This window comes from Nomascus leucogenys, chromosome X (assembly GCF_006542625.1).
Source record: "Nomascus leucogenys isolate Asia chromosome X, Asia_NLE_v1, whole genome shotgun sequence".
Taxonomy (NCBI): domain Eukaryota; kingdom Metazoa; phylum Chordata; class Mammalia; order Primates; family Hylobatidae; genus Nomascus; species Nomascus leucogenys.
Genome location: NC_044406.1, coordinates 138,073,115 through 138,092,826, shown reverse-complemented (window position 1 = coordinate 138,092,826; position 19,712 = coordinate 138,073,115). Strand labels below are relative to the sequence as shown.

General features: G+C 47.8%; 1 protein-coding gene across 9 annotated transcripts in view; it reads right to left on the bottom strand.

Moving 5' to 3' along the window:
• Positions 1–6,543: 6,543 nt before the first annotated feature.
• The window catches only part of ZNF185 (zinc finger protein 185 with LIM domain), a 61,704-nt gene continuing 48,535 nt past the window's right edge, over positions 6,544–19,712 (bottom strand). For all 9 annotated transcript variants that reach the window (XM_003271869.3, XM_003271868.3, XM_012499129.2 and 6 more), the window contains 6 exons: positions 16,085–16,195; positions 14,507–14,587; positions 12,797–12,868; positions 10,549–10,651; positions 9,494–9,592; positions 6,544–8,769 (listed from right to left, as the gene is read on the bottom strand). In XM_003271869.3, the coding sequence (XP_003271917.2) occupies positions 9,494–9,592; positions 10,549–10,651; positions 12,797–12,868; positions 14,507–14,587; positions 16,085–16,195 (466 nt within the window). In that variant the 3' untranslated portion in view covers positions 6,544–8,769. The remainder of the gene's footprint in view (positions 8,770–9,493; positions 9,593–10,548; positions 10,652–12,796; positions 12,869–14,506; positions 14,588–16,084; positions 16,196–19,712) is intronic.

Genomic DNA, 19,712 nt, shown 5'->3' with positions numbered 1-19,712 from the left:
TAAACACAAGTAGCCTAATGTGGGATGTGGAGACCATATTTAGCATGTGGAGACCAGAGCTCTAGCTCGTTCTGCTTTATCATTTTACAGAACTTGTCTGAAATCATCTATTTTATGCATTCATTTAGTCAACATTTACTGAGCACCTACTATGTGCAGAGCACTATTATAGGCACTGGGAATTCAGCAGTGGAGCAAAAGGACGAAAATCTCTCATGGAGATTTCATTTAAGTAAGGAAATACAAACAATAAAATAAGAAGAAAACATATAGTATGTTAGATTGTGATAAGTGCTACAGAGAAAAAGCAAGGAAGCAGGTATAAGGAGTGTTAGGGGTGTGCACAGAATTTTAAATTGGATGGTCCATGAAGGTATCAGGGAGAAGGTAGCATCTGAGCAGAGATGTGAAGGACGCAAGGGAGATGGCCACGTGGGCATCTGGGAGATGAGCATTCCAGGCAGAAGAGACAACCAGCACACAGCTCAAGGCCAGAGAATGCCTGGAATAGTGTGAGTAAGAAGGAAAGGTGGTGGGGGCTGGAGAAAGCAGCGCCTGCTTGGCCAGCCACCTTGAGGGCTCTGGCTTTTAGTCCAAGTAAAACGAGGCCTGGGGAAGGTATGGAGCAGAAGAGGGACGTGATCGGATTGAAATTTCAAACTCTTCACTCTTGCAGCCACGCTGGAGTACACTTCAGGGTGGGAAGGAAGGAAAGATGATTGCTTAGGTTATTGCAATCATCCACATGGGGGATTAGGGAACAATATGTTAATGGTGAAGGTGGGGAGAAATGGTTTGCCTCTGGAGCCCTTTGGCAGGGAGAGTTAACAGGCTAGGCTGATGGGCTGGAAGTGCAGTGGGAGATCAGCAGGTGATGTGTAGGTTTTGGTCTATGCAAGCTGAAGAATGGGACTGCCATTTACGAAGCTGTGGATGGCACGGCATACAGCATGGCTTCCGTGGCTGAGTATGAAATGACAATTAGACTCCCCAGGTGGAAATGAGCTGTGGGAAGTTGAAACACAAGTCTGAAGTTCAGGAAGATGGCATGGGCTGGAGCAGCTGCAATTCCAGAAGGAAGCAGTGTATACTATATCTGTTGAAGCCTGGACCCCAGTGATACAACGCAGTGAGTGCAGATAGAAAAGCGAAGGGGTCCAAGAACAAAGTCCTAGAGTACTCCAAAGTTGAAAGAATGGGGTGATGAGAAAGAACCAGTAATGGAGATAGAAAAGGAGTGACCAGTGAGGTGGAAGGAAAGGCAGAATGGGCCTAGAGGCCTAGCAAAGGGAATGGACCTGATGTGGTTTGGCTCTGTGTCCCCATCCAAATCTAATCCCCACACATCAAGGGAGGGACCCATAATTCCCACATGTTGAGGGAGGGAGGTGACTGGATAATGGGGGCAGTTCCCCCCATGCTGTTCCTGTGATAGTGACTTCTCAGAGATGTGATGGCTTTATAAGCATTGGCATTTCCCCTGCTTGCACTTCTCTCTCCTGCAGCCTTGTGAAGAAGGTGCCTGCATCCCCATCGCCTTCTGCCATGATTGTAAGTTTCCTGAGGCCTCCCAGCCATGTGGAACTGTGAGTCAATTAAACCTCTTTCCTTTATAAATTACCCAGTCTCAGGTATTTCTTTATAGCAGTGTGAGAACAAACTAATACATGCCCACTGAACCAAATGCTGCTGCTCAGTCGATGAGGCCTGAGAAGTGTGCATGTGGTCTAGCAATGTGGAGGTCATTGGGGACCTTAGCACTAGCATTTTTAGTACCATGGTGGAGGTGAGAGCCTCAAGGAAGTGGGTTCAAAAGAAAATGAAAAGAGAGTGAAGACTTTCATGTTTATTTAGCACCTGCTTCCCATCATTGACCAGAAGGACAGGGTCTTTGTCTGATTTGTCACTGGTGTGTCCTCAGTGCCTACTATAGTGTGTTGCCCACAGTGGGTGCTCAGGAAATATTTAAATTATTAAATGAATGAATGAATGATTCTTCCTCATCCTTCAGGTTTCAGTTCAGAGGTCACCTCCCCCAGAATACCATCCTTAGCCCCAGAAATCCAGGTGACACACCTCTGTGCTCCTTTAGCTATTGCTACTGAAATAGGATTGTTGCCTTGTCTTTCTCCCCACGAGATGGTCACTCCACAAATTCACAGATTGTCTGTCTTGCTCATTGATGTATCCCCAGTGCCTCACAGAAGGCTTGATGCACTGTACAAGGAAAGTGAGTAGCCTTGAGGGGTGGAGCTGAGTGTAGGGGAACATTAAAGAGGGGCTGGAAGATAGCCTCCTTTTGTATAGCAAACTCATACTAAAGCCAAATATCATGTCCTTGTGAAAAGCCTCTCTGTTAGATGTGGTGGTATGTGCATCTGTAGTCTCAGCAACTCAGGTGGCTGAGCCTGGATAACTGCTTGAGCCCAGGAGTTTGAGGTTGCAGTGAGCTACGATCATGCCACTGCTCTCCAGCCTGGGTGAAAGAGTAAGAATCTGTCTCTAAAAACAAAAAATGTAAAAAAAGCTTCCCTGACCAAGTGTTGTGGGAAGTCAGGGACCCCAAATGGAGGGACCGGCTGGAGCCACGGCAGAGGAACACAAATTGTGAAGATTTCATTTTAATATGGACATTTATCAGTTCCCAAAATTAATACTTTTATAATTTCTTATGCCTGTCTTTAATCTCTTAATCCTGTTATGTTCAAAAAGAAAGGGAGAGATGTTGCGGGAAGTCAGAGACCCTGAACAGAGGGACCGGCTGGAGCCACAGCAGAGGACCATAAATTGTGAAGATTTCATTTTAGTATGGACATTTATCAGCTCCCAAAATTAATGCTTTTATAATTTCTTATGCCTGTCTTTACTTTAATCTCTTAATCCTGTTATCTTTGTAAGCTGAGAATATACATCAGGTCCACTCAGGACCACTATTGTGTTAACTGTACAAATTGATTGTAAAACATGTGTGTTTGAACAATATGAAATCAGTGCACCTTGAAAAAGAACAGAGTAACAACGATTTTTAGGGAACAAGGGAAGACATCCATAAGGTCTGACTGCCTGCGGGGTCAGGCAGAATAGAGCCATTTTTTCGACTTGCAGAGAGCCTATAAACGGACGTGCAAGTAGGGAAGATATTGCTAAATTATCTTCCTAGCAAGGAATATTAGTAATTAAGACCCTGAGAAAGGAATGCATTCCTGGGGGGAGGTCTATAAACTGCAGCTCTGGGAGTGTCTGTCTTATGAGGTTGAGATAAGGACTGAAATACGCCCTGGTCTCCTGCAGTACCCTCAGGCTTACTAGGATTGGGAAACCCCACCCTGGTAAATTTGAGGTCAGACTGGTTCTCTGCTCTTGAACCCTGTTTTCTGTTAAGATGTTTATCAAGACAATACGTGCACAGCTGAAGATAGACCCTTATCAGTTCTGATTTTGTCCTTGCTCCGTTTCCTCAGAAGCATGTGATCTTTGCTCTGCCTTTTGCCCCTTAAAGCACGTGACCTACTCCCCATTTGTACACCCCCTCCCCTTTTGAAATCCTTAATAAAAACTTACTCGTTTTGCAGCTCAGGTGGGCATCATGGTCCTACCGATATGTGATGTCACCCCCGGAGGCCCAGCTATAAAATTCCTCTCTTTGTATTCTTTCTCTTTATTTCTCAGCTGGTTGACACTTATGGAAAATAGAAAGAACTTATGTTGAAATATTGGGGGCGGGCTCCCCCGATAACCAATCAGCCCAGAGTAGGTCACTATATTATAGCATATAGGTCAAGGCTACAGTGAGTGCCTTGACCCTGTCTCCAAAACATACCCTGTATGTTTTGTTCAGAGCACTTATCACAACAGTATTTTGTTGTGGGATGTTTGGTTTACTCCTCTCCTCTTACCCTGTGAGCTCCACAGAAATACAAACTGTGTATACTTTTCTGGGGCCCCCACGTCTGGCACATGGGTAGATATCCAATCAATGCTTGTTGAGTGATTAAATGACCAACTGGAACATCTAGGTGCTGATCAAAAGAAGGTATCAATAGGCAGAAGACATTTGTGGGAGGAGATACTGAAGCAGGGGGATCTGCCAAGGGCACTGCAGGCAGAGGACATGATAAGGAGGTGATCTGGCAGCCAAGCATTATGCATGCCACATTGCACCAAGCTCACAACCGGACAGCTTGCACAATGTGGAGCACAGTGTATGGTGGGCCTCAGAAATGAAGAGCAATGTGCAGCAGGCTTTCAGAGAGAGGGAGAGGCAGTTCTCAAGCAGGGTGCATTATTCAGAGAGGCTGTGAAGGCAGAGGGCAGAGTGGAGAGTGGTCACAGGCAGTGACCGCAGCTGTGCAGGGAGAACCCCATGAAGAACACATTCACAGCAAAGCACAGGGCTATAAAACAAGCCTGCACAAATTTTAAAATGTGGAAGTTATGCAAAGTGTGTTAACCTACCATAATGGAATGAAATTAGAAACTGATAACTGAAGGAAATTTGGGGAACCCACATTAAACAACAACTCCAAAATAACCAGTGGATCAAATAAGAAGTGATAAGGGGAATTAGAAAACCTTTGAGATGAATGAAAAGGAAAACACAACATGCAGCTAGAGAAGTGCTCAGAGAACAATTTCCAGCTGTACATGCATACATTCAAGAAGAAAGGTATTGGCTGAGCATGGTGGCTCACACTTGTAATCCTAGCACTTTGGGAGGTCAAGGTGGGAAGACTGCTTGAGCCCAGGAGTTCTAGACCAGCCTGGGCAACATGGCCAAACCCCACCTCTACAAAAAAATTCAAAGGAAAAAATTAGCCAGGCATGGTGGCACATGCCTGTAGTTCCAGCTACTCAGGAGGCTTAAGTGACAGGATTGCCTGTGCCCAGGAGGTCAAGGCTACAGTGAGCCATGATTGTGCCACTGCACACCAGCCTGGGAACAGGGCAAGACCCTGTCTCCAAAAAAAAAAAATGAAAGAAGGATCTCCAATCAATAACCTAACTTTACAACTTAAAGGAACTAGAAAAAGAAGAGCAAAGTAAATCCAAAGCAAGTAGAAGGGAAGAAATGACGACAAAGATTAAAGGCAACATTAATGAAACAGAGAGTAGAAAATAATAGAAAAAAATCAATAAAATGATTTTTTCTTAAAAGTCAATGATGTGGTTCTTTAGCAACAAGAAAATCAATAGACCTTAAGTAAGACTAACTAAGCAAAGCACACTATGGCAAGGGCAATTACAGGCAGAAGCCCTCGTGCAGATAGGCCTCATTGGCTGGGCCCTAGGTGATGAACGAACTCAGCAGCAGAGATCAGACAGCAGAAGGCATCTGCAGGTAGAAGGGACTATGCAAGGAGCCAGGAGCAAAAGGCATTAGGAGGCAGAGGACAGTGGGAAGAAGGCATTCAGAAGCAGGCTTGGGACCTTCACAGGCAGAGGATACTGTACAGAGAAGTTTCACAAGAGGAATATGTTCTGGGGAGGAAAATCCACAGGCCGAACACAATCATAAGCAAGGAGCAGTCCCCAGAGGACATAGAGATGCATGGGTAGGGGACCGTCACAGATACAAACCTGGGATAGGAAGGAGAAGTCATGGTAATGGAGGAGGCCCAACACTAGGATCGACTTGCTGTTTCAAAATGACACTCCCCTATTTTTCCTTTAGGTCTTTGTGTCACACTGTCACCAATTAAGAGTCCTACAAATACCTAGTTAGGAGCTACTGTTGCAGTCCTTGTCTTTTGAATTAGTAAAAGCTCTTCCTTCCTTCCCATTGTAACAAGATGAAGGCCAAAGTTGGGGTCAGAAAATAGCTAGAGGGACACTAGTCCAATGGCCCTGAGGCCCCTACTCAGTGGTAGAAGGAGTTCTCGGAGTATTATATCTATCTTTGGACTTCCTGATCACCCTTTCCCATCCCTGGGTTGAATCAAGACTTGGATCGCATGCAGATTACATTGGTACACATCTAGAGGAATGAGTTGGAGTATGTGTTGGGGTCACCTTTGAGGAGGGCCTTTGAGAGATGTGTATTCAGAATTACTGTCAAGGAAGAGTTAGAGGGACCAGGGGTGTTTAAATGTGAGAAGAGTTGACGAAGACAGAATCTGAGAAGTATTTTCATCTATTTTAAGGGCTGGCATCTAGCAGAGGAATTAAAGACCACCAGTGGGTGACATACAGAAATGGACTTTAACTCAACTGAAGAATGCATCTTCTAAAACCACAGACAGCAGGGGCTTGTAAGGAACTGAGCTCCTGGTCACTGGAAGTGGGCACTAATGACTAGGTGGCTGTCTGTCTGCAGTGGTAATGATGAGGAAGATGGACCCCCCCCCATTGCCGCCACAATACAATATTCTTCATTAAGATTTGATGTGTCTAGAATTCCACAGTTCCTGTGCATGCCTAGTGTCTACAGCTTGCTATTAAGTACTTGTTTACTTTTGTACAGAGAATGGCTTCAGGCAATAGGAATAAAGAAATCACACAGCTGAATACACCAAGTTACTACACTTCAAAAGAAAACTTTAACACTGACACATGTAATATCTTACCATTTATTATAATTGTGCACATTAATGTGGATTAAGTATGATTAGAAACACTAAGCAATTAAAAAGAAACAAAAAGGTAATGCATCCCTCTTCCTCAGATCTGCAAAATTCTGTGCCTTTTTAGACATGAGAGAGGCTGTTTTGGATCTAAGTCAATAATGGCTCTTGCAAGATTTTTTTCAATATCTTGCATGTTGGTTCTAAAACTCCCTTAAAGGCAGACTATACCTTGAACGGGGGAAGCCAGCCTATCTTGGGCCTCTTTACCTTGCCTTTCATCCACTGGGCCTGCACTGAGACTCAGGGATAGCACCTCTCACCAACGGGGTGACTTTTATTTCCTTCACTCATTCATTGAGTACCTGTGTGTTAGTGTCCACCATGTGCCAAGTCTGATACTGGGGACTACAGTTGAGGAAGGGCAGTTGGTATTTGGTGTGGGTACATGCCCTCCAGAGGAAATCCAATACAAATAAATGGAATGTTCCTCTCTGATCATTTGGCAGGAAGAACAAGTCCACAAGCCAATGTGCATAGGGCTCAGAAACTGGAGAAAGACGTAGACATTTTATAATTAAATCAAGAGAAGAGGCCCTCATTTTGTATCAGAAATACTCTAAGGTTGTTCTTCCTTTCAAGGAACTTACAGAGTGATGCTGGGCCCACAGATGGCAGAGTCCAGCTGAACCTGAGCAGAGGGTCGGCTGACTGCATGAACAGGCTTGCATCTGCCCAGCCATCCAACGAGTTTCCATGTCCCAAGTACCTGGGGCCCCAGCAGTTGCCACTAGCTTGAGGCAGAGTCTAGACAGGAAAATGGGTCACTGAAAGCTCTCTGCTCAGATCAGCTAGCCCCCTGGAGCTTTTCCTGGATTCACAAGCTCCTCTTTGGTAATGTCTGTGAGTCAAATCTGTTCTCAGCTGAAAGCATCTCAGCTTGGAGGCATTTTCATGGGGGGAGGGGAGGGAAAGGGGAAGCTTGGCCCTTGAAGTACTTCATGGGGGTTGGGGATAATTCAGGGATCCAAGATGCCCAGAGGAAGAGTGTGATTTCACACCTTCTGCTCTTTGCAAGCCTATGCCTTTGGGAGGCCTGAAGGGAGGGTGTTAACCTGGCAGGAACTATGTACCCTCTGCACAGTGCTTGGCACACACTGATCACAAAATCAATGCTTGCTTTTGTGGGTGCTGCTCCGGGAAGAGCATGGGCTCTGTAGAGTTCTGCATGGGCTCTGTAGAGTTCTGCGCAATGCAATAGCCACCTCTCTGAGTTCCAATATCCTCATGTCTAAGATGGGATGAGAATATCACCTTCACAGGATTATTATGGGGATTAATGCCATCACTTTGTGACAGTGCCTGCTATGTGGTAGAGCCTCAAGAAATGTTAGCTGCGTTTCCACCTCCTTAGTCCTGCTGGGATCCGTACACCCTAAAACCCACTTGGGAAGATTTATGTGTAAAGTTCAGGGAGCAGAATTGAGGGCAAATTAATCAGCTATCAAGATTCCAACAGACACATATATCACTTTGATCAGTAGCATCCTAAAATCACATCCTACTGAATTTAAACCTAATTGTGTAAATTTTCCAACACATGCCAACATACCTGTAAGGGAACACTCAAATATAGTGAAAGGTGAGTGGAAGACAAAATGAAAAACTGCTATATAACTCAATCAAAAGCAACTAACTACTTTTACAAGTGTATGGAAATTTAAAAAAATAGATATGGCAAATAGACAAGCTAAACACTAGCCTATGCCAATCCCTAGCATTCGATGTCTGCAATTTACCCACCAGGGATCATCAACAGTCTTCAACTTGGCCCATCATAAGCCTCAAGGGAGTCAGGACACACTGAACCCTACACTTCTACCCACTTAAACTCATTAGAAAGCCAATCTGTCTTAGGGAAGCCAAGATGGAATTCTTGTTTGATCCTCTTTGGTTGAGCCTGAAATGAGATCATGGACATAAAGCGCTTACTAAGCTATAAGAAGCTACACACACAAGCAATTATCCTAGCATCATTAAGATACGATATTGGATGTATGCAACTTCAACTTGAGAAGGGCAAAAGCATGAAGAAATCAAACAGGGAGGGAGGAGGTGAGAGAAGGGGAGACAGCAACTTGGGGCAAAACTGGGGACAGCCAAATTTGTCCACGAGTCATCAGCTTCTGATCAGCCTGGCCGGGGGGCGCTAAAAGAAAACAGAAGTAGCCATGAGACTGGAAACACATCAGCTAGAGGCCCTCAGGGTGGGTGACTGCTCCAGTCATCAGGAGTTACCGCCTAGCTCAAGGTGTCTTCTGGAGAGAAGACCATCAGCATGGAGCTAGTGGAAAGCCTGGTTGCTATTGATCCCGATTGCCTTCAAGGAATATATTCTGCTCTGTGCTCAGACACTGTGATAAATTCCTCTGGCTATAAGCATGCAAACACACATCTTCAGGCAGTTCTCATAATGTGGCCCAGAGGCTTGTCTCACTGAGCACCATGGCTATGCAGTCCTGATCTGAAGCTATGCGAGCGACAGTGAACAGAGAGCCCTGGACAAGAATCCAAAGACCTGGGGTGAGGTCCTGATTCTACCCCCTCTCTTTCTATATCTTTATTTCCTTGTTGCAAAACGGGGCTAACAACAGTGGCCCAGCGAGTATCCCAGGGTAGCTAGAGGGCTCGGCTCAGGTGCTGGATGGAAGGTGTGATTTGGAAGTGTCCTCGTAGAGGGCCTTTGTCCATGCTACCTAAGATCTCAAAGTATCACAAGGCATAGGGACATGAGGACATAAGGCCCCCTGAATATAAGGAAGAGCCAAGAAAGATAGCTGTGTCTGGGGCTGAGACTCCAGGAGAGACCAGGGCGCATCTCTACTCCTTAATGAGTCTCTTGGCCACTTGTCCTTTGCAGTGCCAGCACCCACCTAGAAGAGCTTCTCATAGCATTTCTCACAGTGAATGGTGTCACGGTGAATGAAGATCTGATCCAGGAGATCGCCCATCGGTTTACTGCAAATCCCACACTGAAAGAAAAAGCAAGCTGGAGGTCAACACACAAAGCAAAGCAAGAGGAATGAGTGGAGTGGGAAGGGGATGCCTGAACAAGGTGGGCGAGCAGATGCTGTGAGCCCGTGGCACATCCTGGACCTCAGGACTTGCAAACATCACAAAATAATACAAAAACATCACAAAATAATACAAAAAAAGCCTTTTTTTTTTTCTTGGTAGGGAGTAGTAAGTAGAGCTAGCAGCTCAGCTACTTTCAAGGGCCAGTGGGCAAGCAAAGGGGAACCTGTTTGGCATGACCAGAAATGTGTTTCCCCGTGGTCAGCCGATTCTCAGGATAAGCTGCTAAGTGGGGCATGTCCTGCATTTCAGCACTTACTTAACCAGGAGCAAGCAAAGTTCAGGCCCTGTGGGGAGGAGAGAAGCCTGCCTAACATTCTGTCAAGGCAAAGGAGAGGGTTGTTTTTCTCAGTGCACCCAGAGGTGACACCCTAAATGGATTGGAACCAACAACCTGGGGTTACAAAGTGCCACACACTGTGGAGAATGGGGACCCCAATGGCACTTAGAATAAAATCCAAACTCTGTGCCCGCCAAGGCCTACATGATCTAGCCCACCCTGTCACTCATGCCATTCTCCCATGCAAGCTAGAACACTCTAGGGCTTCTGCCCCAGGGCCTTTGCACTTGCTGGCCCTCTGCCAGGAATAGTCTTTCCTGAAAAGACCTCTTTTGTCTCCCCTACAGTACTAAGCATGCAGAACCACCAACACTCATCTACTCTCTTAGACTTGGAAGCTCATTCACCTCCCAGTTGTGCAAAGCCTCTGCGACTATGTGCAATTGTATATGGAGATCAAGCCTTCTCCACAGTCTCTGAACCCGTAAGACTCCTGCACTCTACAAAACGTTCTTAGCAGCACGTGATCAGGAGTTACCGCCTAGCTCAAGCTGTCTTCCACCTCTTTCTTACCTTAAAGCAATATTCATGGCAGCAGATACCAAGATGTTCTAGGGTAATCTTTGGACAGTCTCGGATCTCATGGTTGCAGTAAGTACAGATCCCTCCAGTTGTCCTGTGAGATGAAGAACAATAACCCAGTGGTCAGGCTGGTGTACAGACCTCTGATGTGACACAGCCAGACCTTCCGGTTTGGTGCAGCCAGGTCCAGGTTTGCTGTCAGGATCCCCAGGCTGCCATCGTTTTCTGTGGTGTGCAGCACAGCCCTGGGCCAGATCAGTTCTCAGCCTGCTGTAGACCTCTGCATTATTTCCAAAAACTAGTCATGCATCTTTTTCCAGCTCACAATGACATGTCTCCTGTAGGTGTCCTGATGTGATACTTATTCCAGACAGTTTGCCTCCCCCTGACCTTCGGCTTAGATTATCCGCTGTGGCCTGCTACCCTCTAGAGCAGGAAGACCAATGCCTTCTCCTACAGGAGACATGTCACTGTGTGCCCTGCCTGGCCCCCTGTCTTGATGGCCCTTCTCCTCATGCCTGGGCCAACTGAGCCCTGCCCCTGCCTATACTCCTGGACCCACCCTCCATGCTCTGTCTGTAGAGCCTACTCAGATCTGACACTGAAGTTCTAGATACTGACTCCTGGGTTGAGCATCTTTCCAGATCCAGGATGCCTGTTTCTGAGAGTCACCTCTGCTTTTCTTCCTCAGACTGGACTTCCTGAAAGTGACTGCTTGATCTGATCCTACAAGCCAAAATTCAGGGTACTTTCTTCCAGAGATTTGGGTCTGCTTCTGACAGGAGCCCAAGGGGTGGGGGGACATTACCAGTCTAGATCCACGTTAGCTCTGTGGGAGGACCCAGAAGTGCCACGGGCAGCTTGGGTGTGGCCCACCATCCTGCTGCTGGCCCAGGGTTCACTCTGGACAGCAGTGCTGCTGGCAACCCTTGCCCTCAGCACAGCCCTGCTCCTCCTGCTTCTTTCACCACCAGCAGCACCAGCTCACAGCTGTTCTTTGTGCATGTGCATGTGTGTCTGTGCATATGCATGTGTGCAAGTGACTGAGATTGTCCCTAGAGAGTCCCCTTCCTTCCTCCAAGCCTAGCAATGGATCAGTAATGACTGATTCTGGATTTAGTAGTTGTGCAATGGAAAGGGGGGTCCCTAGAGTATCTGGTTTGTCACTCCACTAGAATTGGAGGCCTCATTCTATCTGCTCCTATGTAGGTGGTTAACTCTCAGGTTTCTGACCAACCTGCCCTTCTCTGCTAAGACTTCATCTGCTTATGTGCTTCACCAAGTAATCTGTAGTTACTCAGAACCACCTGCTTCTTCAGCTATAGTGGAGGAGATTCCCTGGCCCCATATGCTTGCCTGCTCCTATATGTTTGCCCTCGGGGCCCGGTAGGATTCTCTTTATCTTAACCCTCTTACTTCCTTCCTTTTCCTCCCCAATGTAGCTTTGGTCTCTGAATGTCATCCACATGAATTTAGATCTGCCCATCAATGAGAAGCCAGATGGCAGAGTGGAAACATCCTTAACTTGGGAGTAGTCAGGGCCCTGGGGTTTAGTCCAGGGTCTGCCATATTCGCTTACTGTGGACTGAAGGCTACTTATTCTATTTTCTTCACAGAAGCCTGAGTGAACTCAATCTCTGAGACTCTCTTCTCCCCATTCCAAGAATTTTAACATAAGATTTCTTTGTCATTAAGACTGTCTAGTGACTGTACCATCATCTAATGACAGCTTTCAAAACTGCTGAACAAGGTGTTCTCTGCCCCTGCTTTCAATTTGGTGGCTCCACAGCACTAGGCATTCTTACCTCTGTGTGCCTTTCTGGCTTCTTGATGCCAGCAGCCCATTTTTCTTCATTCTCTGCCCACTCCTCTCTTTTGTAGTCATTTTATTTTTACTTCTGGTCAGATTTGCAAGTTAATTAAGTGATTGATTAGGTTCTAATCTGAAGGGCCCCTCCTGCTAACATGAGTCCTCTGGGCTGTCAGACACCACCACTTCCCTTCTCAGTCACCGTTGGTATCTACCCTCTAGTCTTAGCTCAATTCAAAGGCTTTAGTTGTCACAAGTGTGATATCCCAACAACGGAAGCACCACCCTACGGTAGTGTCCTTCACCTTTCTGCAAATGGATTGGAGGCTGCAAAGCAGAAGACAAAAGCAAACAGACTCAGCAGGAACTCTCCCTTCCCTGTTTCTCCTCTGTAGAAGTGCAAGCTCTGTGCTAAGAAAGTCAACATACCTCTCAGAGTATGGAGTGCTACCACATGGAGGCTTCTTCTCCATGGCGAATGAGTCCTCAATGCTGCTGACGCTGCAGGGAGTTTGATAGGGGAGAGGAGGGCAGAGATGAGAGCCAAATCACTATCATAGTTAATTTTCTAATTAACCTTTGGCCACAAGCTGAAACATAACTACGATGCCAGTCGTCATCCATGACTTGGTGCCACAGGGCCCTTCTATGGGGGGGCAAAGGAGACCTTTCACAATGAGGGAGATGATCGGGGCTGGGTGGCTAGGATTCCTGAGGTTGTATATGCCAAGGGGACCCCACTGACCAGTGGGAAAAGAGCAGAGCTTTCCTCCCCACCTATGATATAATGTGACAGTCACCAGGAGCCCACTCAGCAGAAATCAGATACTGGGAATGAGAAGAAAGAAGGGATCATTCTGGTATAATACCTGTGCTTGAGTTATGGGTTAGAATTAGGGGGTACAGACGGGTTTGGAGTTTCTTTTTGGAGTGACAAAGGTGTTCCAGAATTGGATAGTGATGTTTGCATAACTCTGTGAATGTACCAAAACCTCGGGACTGTACACGTTAAAGGGTGAATGATAACTCAATAAGCTGTTGAGAAAAACCACCCTAAGGGCCTACAGATGGTGAAAGCAAAGCTCAGAGAGGTTGAACATGTTGTCTGAAGTGATCCTAACGGGGGGCCTGAGCTGGGGCTTAAACTTGACCCCCACAGCCATACTCATCATTCCACAGCACCAATGAAAGCCAGTCCAGAAGCCCCAGAGGCCCAATCCTGAAATAAGGCCAGGATGCTCCTCTCTGTTACTAAAATCCTCCAGTGAGATGACATGTCATAAGAAACATTCTAAGGGACCTCATCTCAGTGTGGTAGGTGGCAATACACTGAGGTGACATGAAGTACCCCTCTACATGACATCACAAAGCAAGAAAATGAAGAGATGATCAATGAAAAGGGGAGGCCAAGGCAGGTGGATTGCTTGCGGTCAGGAATTCGAGACCAGCCTGGCCAACATGGTGAAACTTCATCTCTACTAAAATACAAAAATTAGCTGGGCATGGTGGTGGGCGCCTGTAATCCCAGCTACTAGGGAAGCTAAGGCAGGGGAATTGCTTGAACCCAGGAGGCAGAGGTTGGGGTAAGCTGAGAAGGCGCCACTGCAGTCCAGCCTGGGCAACAGAGCAAGACTCCATCTCAAAAAAAAATTAATTAATTAAAATTAATTAATTAATTAAAATAAAAAAGCAAAGCCACACATGTATCAGGAACTGCAGTCACATGTGTGTTCAAATGAGGCAGCCTGGCGTGACAGAAAAGAACATGAGGGCAGAAGAGAAGAGCTCTGTGATCTGAAAGGAAATAGGATGAGCTAGTTGGTCCCTAGGGCTCTGCCAGCTCTATCAAGAGTGGTGCTCTCAGCATTTTACAAAATAAAATAACAAAGACAAGCTGAACAGAATGGCAGTGAAAATGGTGTGCAGGATGAATTCACCGGAAGACAGAACCCAAAGGTGCCCAGTTCAGTAGAAAATGCATCAATCCCATCAGAGGGCAACTACATCACTCATCCACTTGACAATTACCCCGAAGCTACTCTGAGCCAAGCCCTGGACAAGGAACTGGAAATGCAGGGATGAGGATATGGGAGCCGGCAGGAGAAGGCCGACATGGAAGGGTTTGGGACCCGCTCTTACTTGCTATAGCGTGCAGATACTGGCTTCCCAGAAGACGCTTCACTAGCATTCACGTACTCCTTCACGAAGAGAATCCCTTTGCTGTAGAAGGAGCACAGAAGAAATCAGAAGTACACCAGAAGATTCCAGGGAACCAGGCCTGGCCCACAGGAGTGATTCAGGGCTGGGGAGACCCAGCCTGGTTTGAAGGAAGTGAAACAGCTCATGGGAAGGCCCAGGATAAAGGCACTGGCACTGCTGTGGACTCAGGCTACAATCCCAGGCCATGAGCGTCTCTTGCTGTGTTTGGACTGAGGGCCCTAGAAAGAGGCTTCCTGCAACCAGTGACAATGTGCTGTCCTCCTCCATGCAGACCTCGGTGACCCCATCTTCTCCCCAGGCTTCTATACTTCTACACTTCAGTCCTGTGGGCTTTCCACCCCTACTTTAGGGCTGCGTCGTCTTTCCCCTCTACCCACAGCCAAGATATCCTCCAAGCCTTAATCCTACACTGTCAGTCTTTACCACTCAGCACCTCCCAGAAGGTACTCAGCTACTGTGCAGTTTCCACCTCACGTCTAACCTCTCCATTCTCCCTCCTATAGTCCAGAGGCCTAGAGGTGGCCTCATGCTGGACTGGCCTCTGCAGGGCTGGAAACAAGGTCTGCATCATGCTGGGCTCGGGATGGCCCCAAATTTGCCCCCATTTCCATGCTGCACACTCCAGCCTGCTGACCTGATGTCTGCAGAGGCCCCCTTGGATATGCCCCCCTCCCGCCCCCAACACACACACCTCACTGAGCAGCCTTCCTCCAGTGACATCCCTTCCTGCACCCTGACAGGTGGCCAGGAATGCAGGTGAAGCAGTGGGCATGTGAGAGAGACAGACAAACCTCATGCTGAAATGTGATTCCCAGTGTTGGAGGTGGGGCTTGGAGGGAGGTGACGGGATCATGGGGGGGATCCCTCATGAACAGCTAGCACCATCCCCTTAGTGAAAAGTGAGTTCTCATTCAGTTAGTTCACACAAGATCTGGTTGTTTCAAAGTCCGGGCCCTCCCCTTCTTCACTCTTGTTCCTGCTCGTGCCATGTGATGGTCCTGCTCCCACTTCAGCTTCCACCATGATTATAAGCTTCTTGAGGCCTTTGCCAAAAGCCAAGCAGCTGTTGGTGCCACGCTTGTGCAGCCTGCCAAACTGTGAGCCAATTAAACCTCTTTCCTTTATAAATGTCCCAGCCTCAGGTATTCCTTTACAGCAACACAGGAATGCCCTCACACGCCCGGCCTTCATGGACTTGAGCTGGCTTTCCAGGCATGGACCCATGAATGGCAGAGCCACATCCACTAGCGCACTAGGAAGCACCACTGCAGCCTCTTACAGAGATAGGAAAAAGGAGGTGTGGGAACGTCTAGGCCCGTAGATGGGAGTTTGTATTAGGGGACTAACACTGTCCTGTGTGGCCCCTTGGCTAATGACCTGCTAGAAATTGGGGAAGGCACTGAATGGGAAGCAACATGGAACAAAAGCCAAGTCCTTTACTGCCAAGGAGGAAGTGGCAGAGGAACATCTCCCAGGTTGCCAGATAGCCCTTCTTACGTGGTAGAGCTGGAGTCCAATTCACTTGCGGGGGCTGGAATATAAATGTGAGGCTGCTCAGAAGTGGCAGTGACAGTAACGGTGACCATGCAGCTCGAGGGGCTCCTCACCCTGAAAGAAATAAAGGGAGGGGTAGGTGTGTCAACCTGGGAGCTGACACCTTCCAGGGTCAAACAGGCTTTTCTGAGCCTAACCCTTGACCACTGCTCTTGAAGGTTCCTCTAAGACCAACAAATGGAACTTCTCACTTTACAGATAAGCAAACCCAGGCGAGGTGAGTTGAGACATGTCCTAGGTCACATCATGAATCGGTAGCAAGACCCCAATCTTCCAGTGTCCACTCAGTACTCCTGACTGCAGCCAAGGGCCTTGGCCTCTGTGACTCACTCAATTAGAGTGGAACCATGGGGCTCCCGGGGATGTGACAGTCAGGAGGGTGCAGAAGGGGAAGACACAGCCCAGCTCACCTCCTCACTGGATGGGACGGTCCCTTACTAGGATCAGCTCCTTCTGCCACCCTACAGGGAACTCTCTAGAGAACACAAGGCCAAGGGGCAGAGGACCAAATGAAATTAGGCCTCATTGAGGAGGAAAGTCAGATGCACCTCATTCCCAGCAGAGGCGAGAAACTGACCGGCGTCGAAGTTTTTCTGAACCTCCACACTTCAGCTGCCAGATACGGCCCTTGGCCTGGAATCCAACCTCCTCGGCAGCCCAAAAGGGCTTTTCTCTGGCCAAGCCCATGTTGGCTCTCACTCTGCCTGCCCCCAGGCTATGAGCCTCATTACCAAAGCTGCTGTAGCTGTCTGCTGCAGTTCAGAGCACGATGTTGGGCAGCACCACTGACCACTTGTTTGCACCTTCCAACTTCAGTCTGCCCACCCTCCAATGGCCTGAGGCCAGCACTATGGGTACACACTGCCCTGGGCTGATTCTGGCTTTTCTCCAACATGGTGCGGCTCAGATCATGCTCCAGATATGGCTGCCTCCATCTGGCCCAGGCTACTGGGTATTGTCCCCTTGCCAGAGAATCCAATGCCTAAGATTACAACTAGTTGAAGAGTGGGGAAAGGGAAGAACAATCATGATCTAGCATCTGCCTAGCTCTCTTGCTTCATAGTCTCAAACTATATCACGTGCCACTCAAGCTCAAGCCATACAGACCAGGCTGCAGTTCCCCTGGACTTGCCAAGCTCTCACATGCCTTTGCAGACAACATCACCTCCTCCTCTGGGAAGCCCTTCCTGAAGGCCCGCCCTCCTACCTCACCTCAGTGTACCCAATCATCCTGTGCCTGTTCCTGCTTCACCCTATGACAAAGAAAATATACCATAGAGACTGGAGGAGGTGGACTGGATGGGAGAGGACGCCCCACAAAAATCTGAAAAGACACGTGGGGGATAAAATACAGAGCCAACGAGTGAGAAAAGGACTGATTCTAAGAGGAAGGAAGGAAGACCTTCTACTGACTGAACAACTGCCAGGTGTCTGGTATCCCGTGATCCGTGTCAGCAGAATACCGCAGGGGCAAGGTAAAACAGAAATTCCCTGGAGCTACTTGGGAAGCTGAGGCAGGAAGATCACTTGAGGCCAGGAGTTCAAAAACCACCTGGGTAACACAGTGAAACACCGCCTCTTAAAAAAATAAAATCCCCTGGGCATCCCCCCAGGACTGCAATGTGAGCAATAGGAGCCCTCCCAACAGCCTCCTCTCCCTCACCTACAAGACCCTACAGGGCCCACCCTGCACCCTCCAAGCACAGGGCTCAGTGTTCAGGCCCTCCTCCCTATCTTCTTTGGCCACAGTGCCTCTCCCCAGGTTCCTTGGAAGGCAGGCTCCTCCACATGTTTCAGGTCTCAGCTGAACTGTCTCCTCCTCGATAGCAAAGCTTTCCCTAACCATCCTTGCTACCACACTCTGCCCTAACCCCTCTCCATCAGAGCACCTGGTTTCTCTCCTTCCTGGGCTTATCACAAACGGAGGGGCAGTATGGATGCCACAGCGATGAACAGTACAGGCTCTGAACTCTGTCTGGATTCTAATCTCGGTTAGGCCACTTCCTGGCTGCAAAACTGCTGGCAAATTACTTAACCTCCATCTGCCTCAGTTTCTCCATAATAAAAGCACCTCCTTCCTAGAGCTGGTGTGAGAATTAAATGAGTGAGTCCACATAAGGCATGGAGAACAGTGCGTGCACATTCTCAGCACACAGCAGGTGCTAACGGTTATTACGATCATGCTTATTCCTTAGTGGACTGTGTGCTCTTTGAGGGCGGCTGGACGGGGCCTTAGCCATCATGTTCACTGTGTACACGGCTGCTCACGGGAGGCTCTTAGTATGCAGCATCTCCAGCCAGCGGCCCATGGCTCCTGGTTATTCTCAAACTCATGGCCACTTTGGGAAAAAAAAAAAACTCTGGGGAACAAAGGGAGCTCTCAAAAGACACGTACACCTTCTTTCACCATCATCAACTGCAGCTCCAGGCAGTGATAAAGGAAGGACCTCTGGCCTCACACAGAAAAGGACCAGAGGGAAACTGAGGCTGGCTGCTGGCATGCATCCCATGTGTTAGGTTTGAGAGACCAGAGCCAGGCTGAGGAATGCAAGAGGTCAGCAAAAATTTTCTTTGCTGGGTTCCTTGGCAAGATAAAGCTAGCACAGCCCTCTCCTCACTCTGTTCCTGAAGCCACCCTGTGAAAGCAATGGATCATGGCAGGAGAGTGAAGGCAGAGCCAGAATACTTCATTGGCAGGGACAAGATGAGGAAAGACTGGAAGCTGGTCAAGGGAATGACCTGGAACTGACAGACAGAGAGAGCACAGAGGTCACAGCAAGGCAATGGGTCAAAATCAGTTGAGTGGACAGGACAATAGCCACAAAACACCAGAAATAAGGACATCTTGAGAATGCAGCCAGTCCTGCCTCAGACTGCAAGCCTCTACCACATGTACTGCCAGTGCAAGAGCCAATAGGGGGGTTCCCAGTGACAAAAGCTGGATGTGAGAGCCAGAAAATTCTGTCATAGAGAGGGAGATGAAGTTCACCTGGCAGGAATGGGTAAAATGTCATCAAATCATGGTATTCTCTCCTGCCCTCTAGGCCCTGCCCATGTTGCAATGGCTGTGAAGCCCTTCCTGAGACCACACTGTTTCCAGTCCAACAACTCCAGCTTTCCATGGATTTTTGGAAATGAGAATTGACAGAATGTTTCAGGATGATATAAAATCTGATACTAGATTGCCTGTAAAAACATTTTCAAAACTCATTTATTTTCAAATGTGAAAAAATATGCTACAAGTCACCTAGGATTTCAAAATTGGGAAAGTTCTTACAGCTACCACAAACATCATAATTTGGTGTGGATCCACACTGATCTACAAAGGCCAGAAGCCACGAAACTACCACTTTGGGAGACCTGAGCTGCTCACAGAAAAGCACAAGCGTCTGGTGCTGTCTGTTCCCTAGTACCTGGTTGTTCCTTGGTTCTTGGTCTCTCTCAGAAAATTCAGAGCCCCTGTTTCCCCAGGCTACTGCTTCCAACTTCTTGCAACCAATGAGCAACCCTGAGTCAGCACTGTGGAGCTACATTACTGCCCAAATCCATGGCCATCCCACTGCTGATGGCA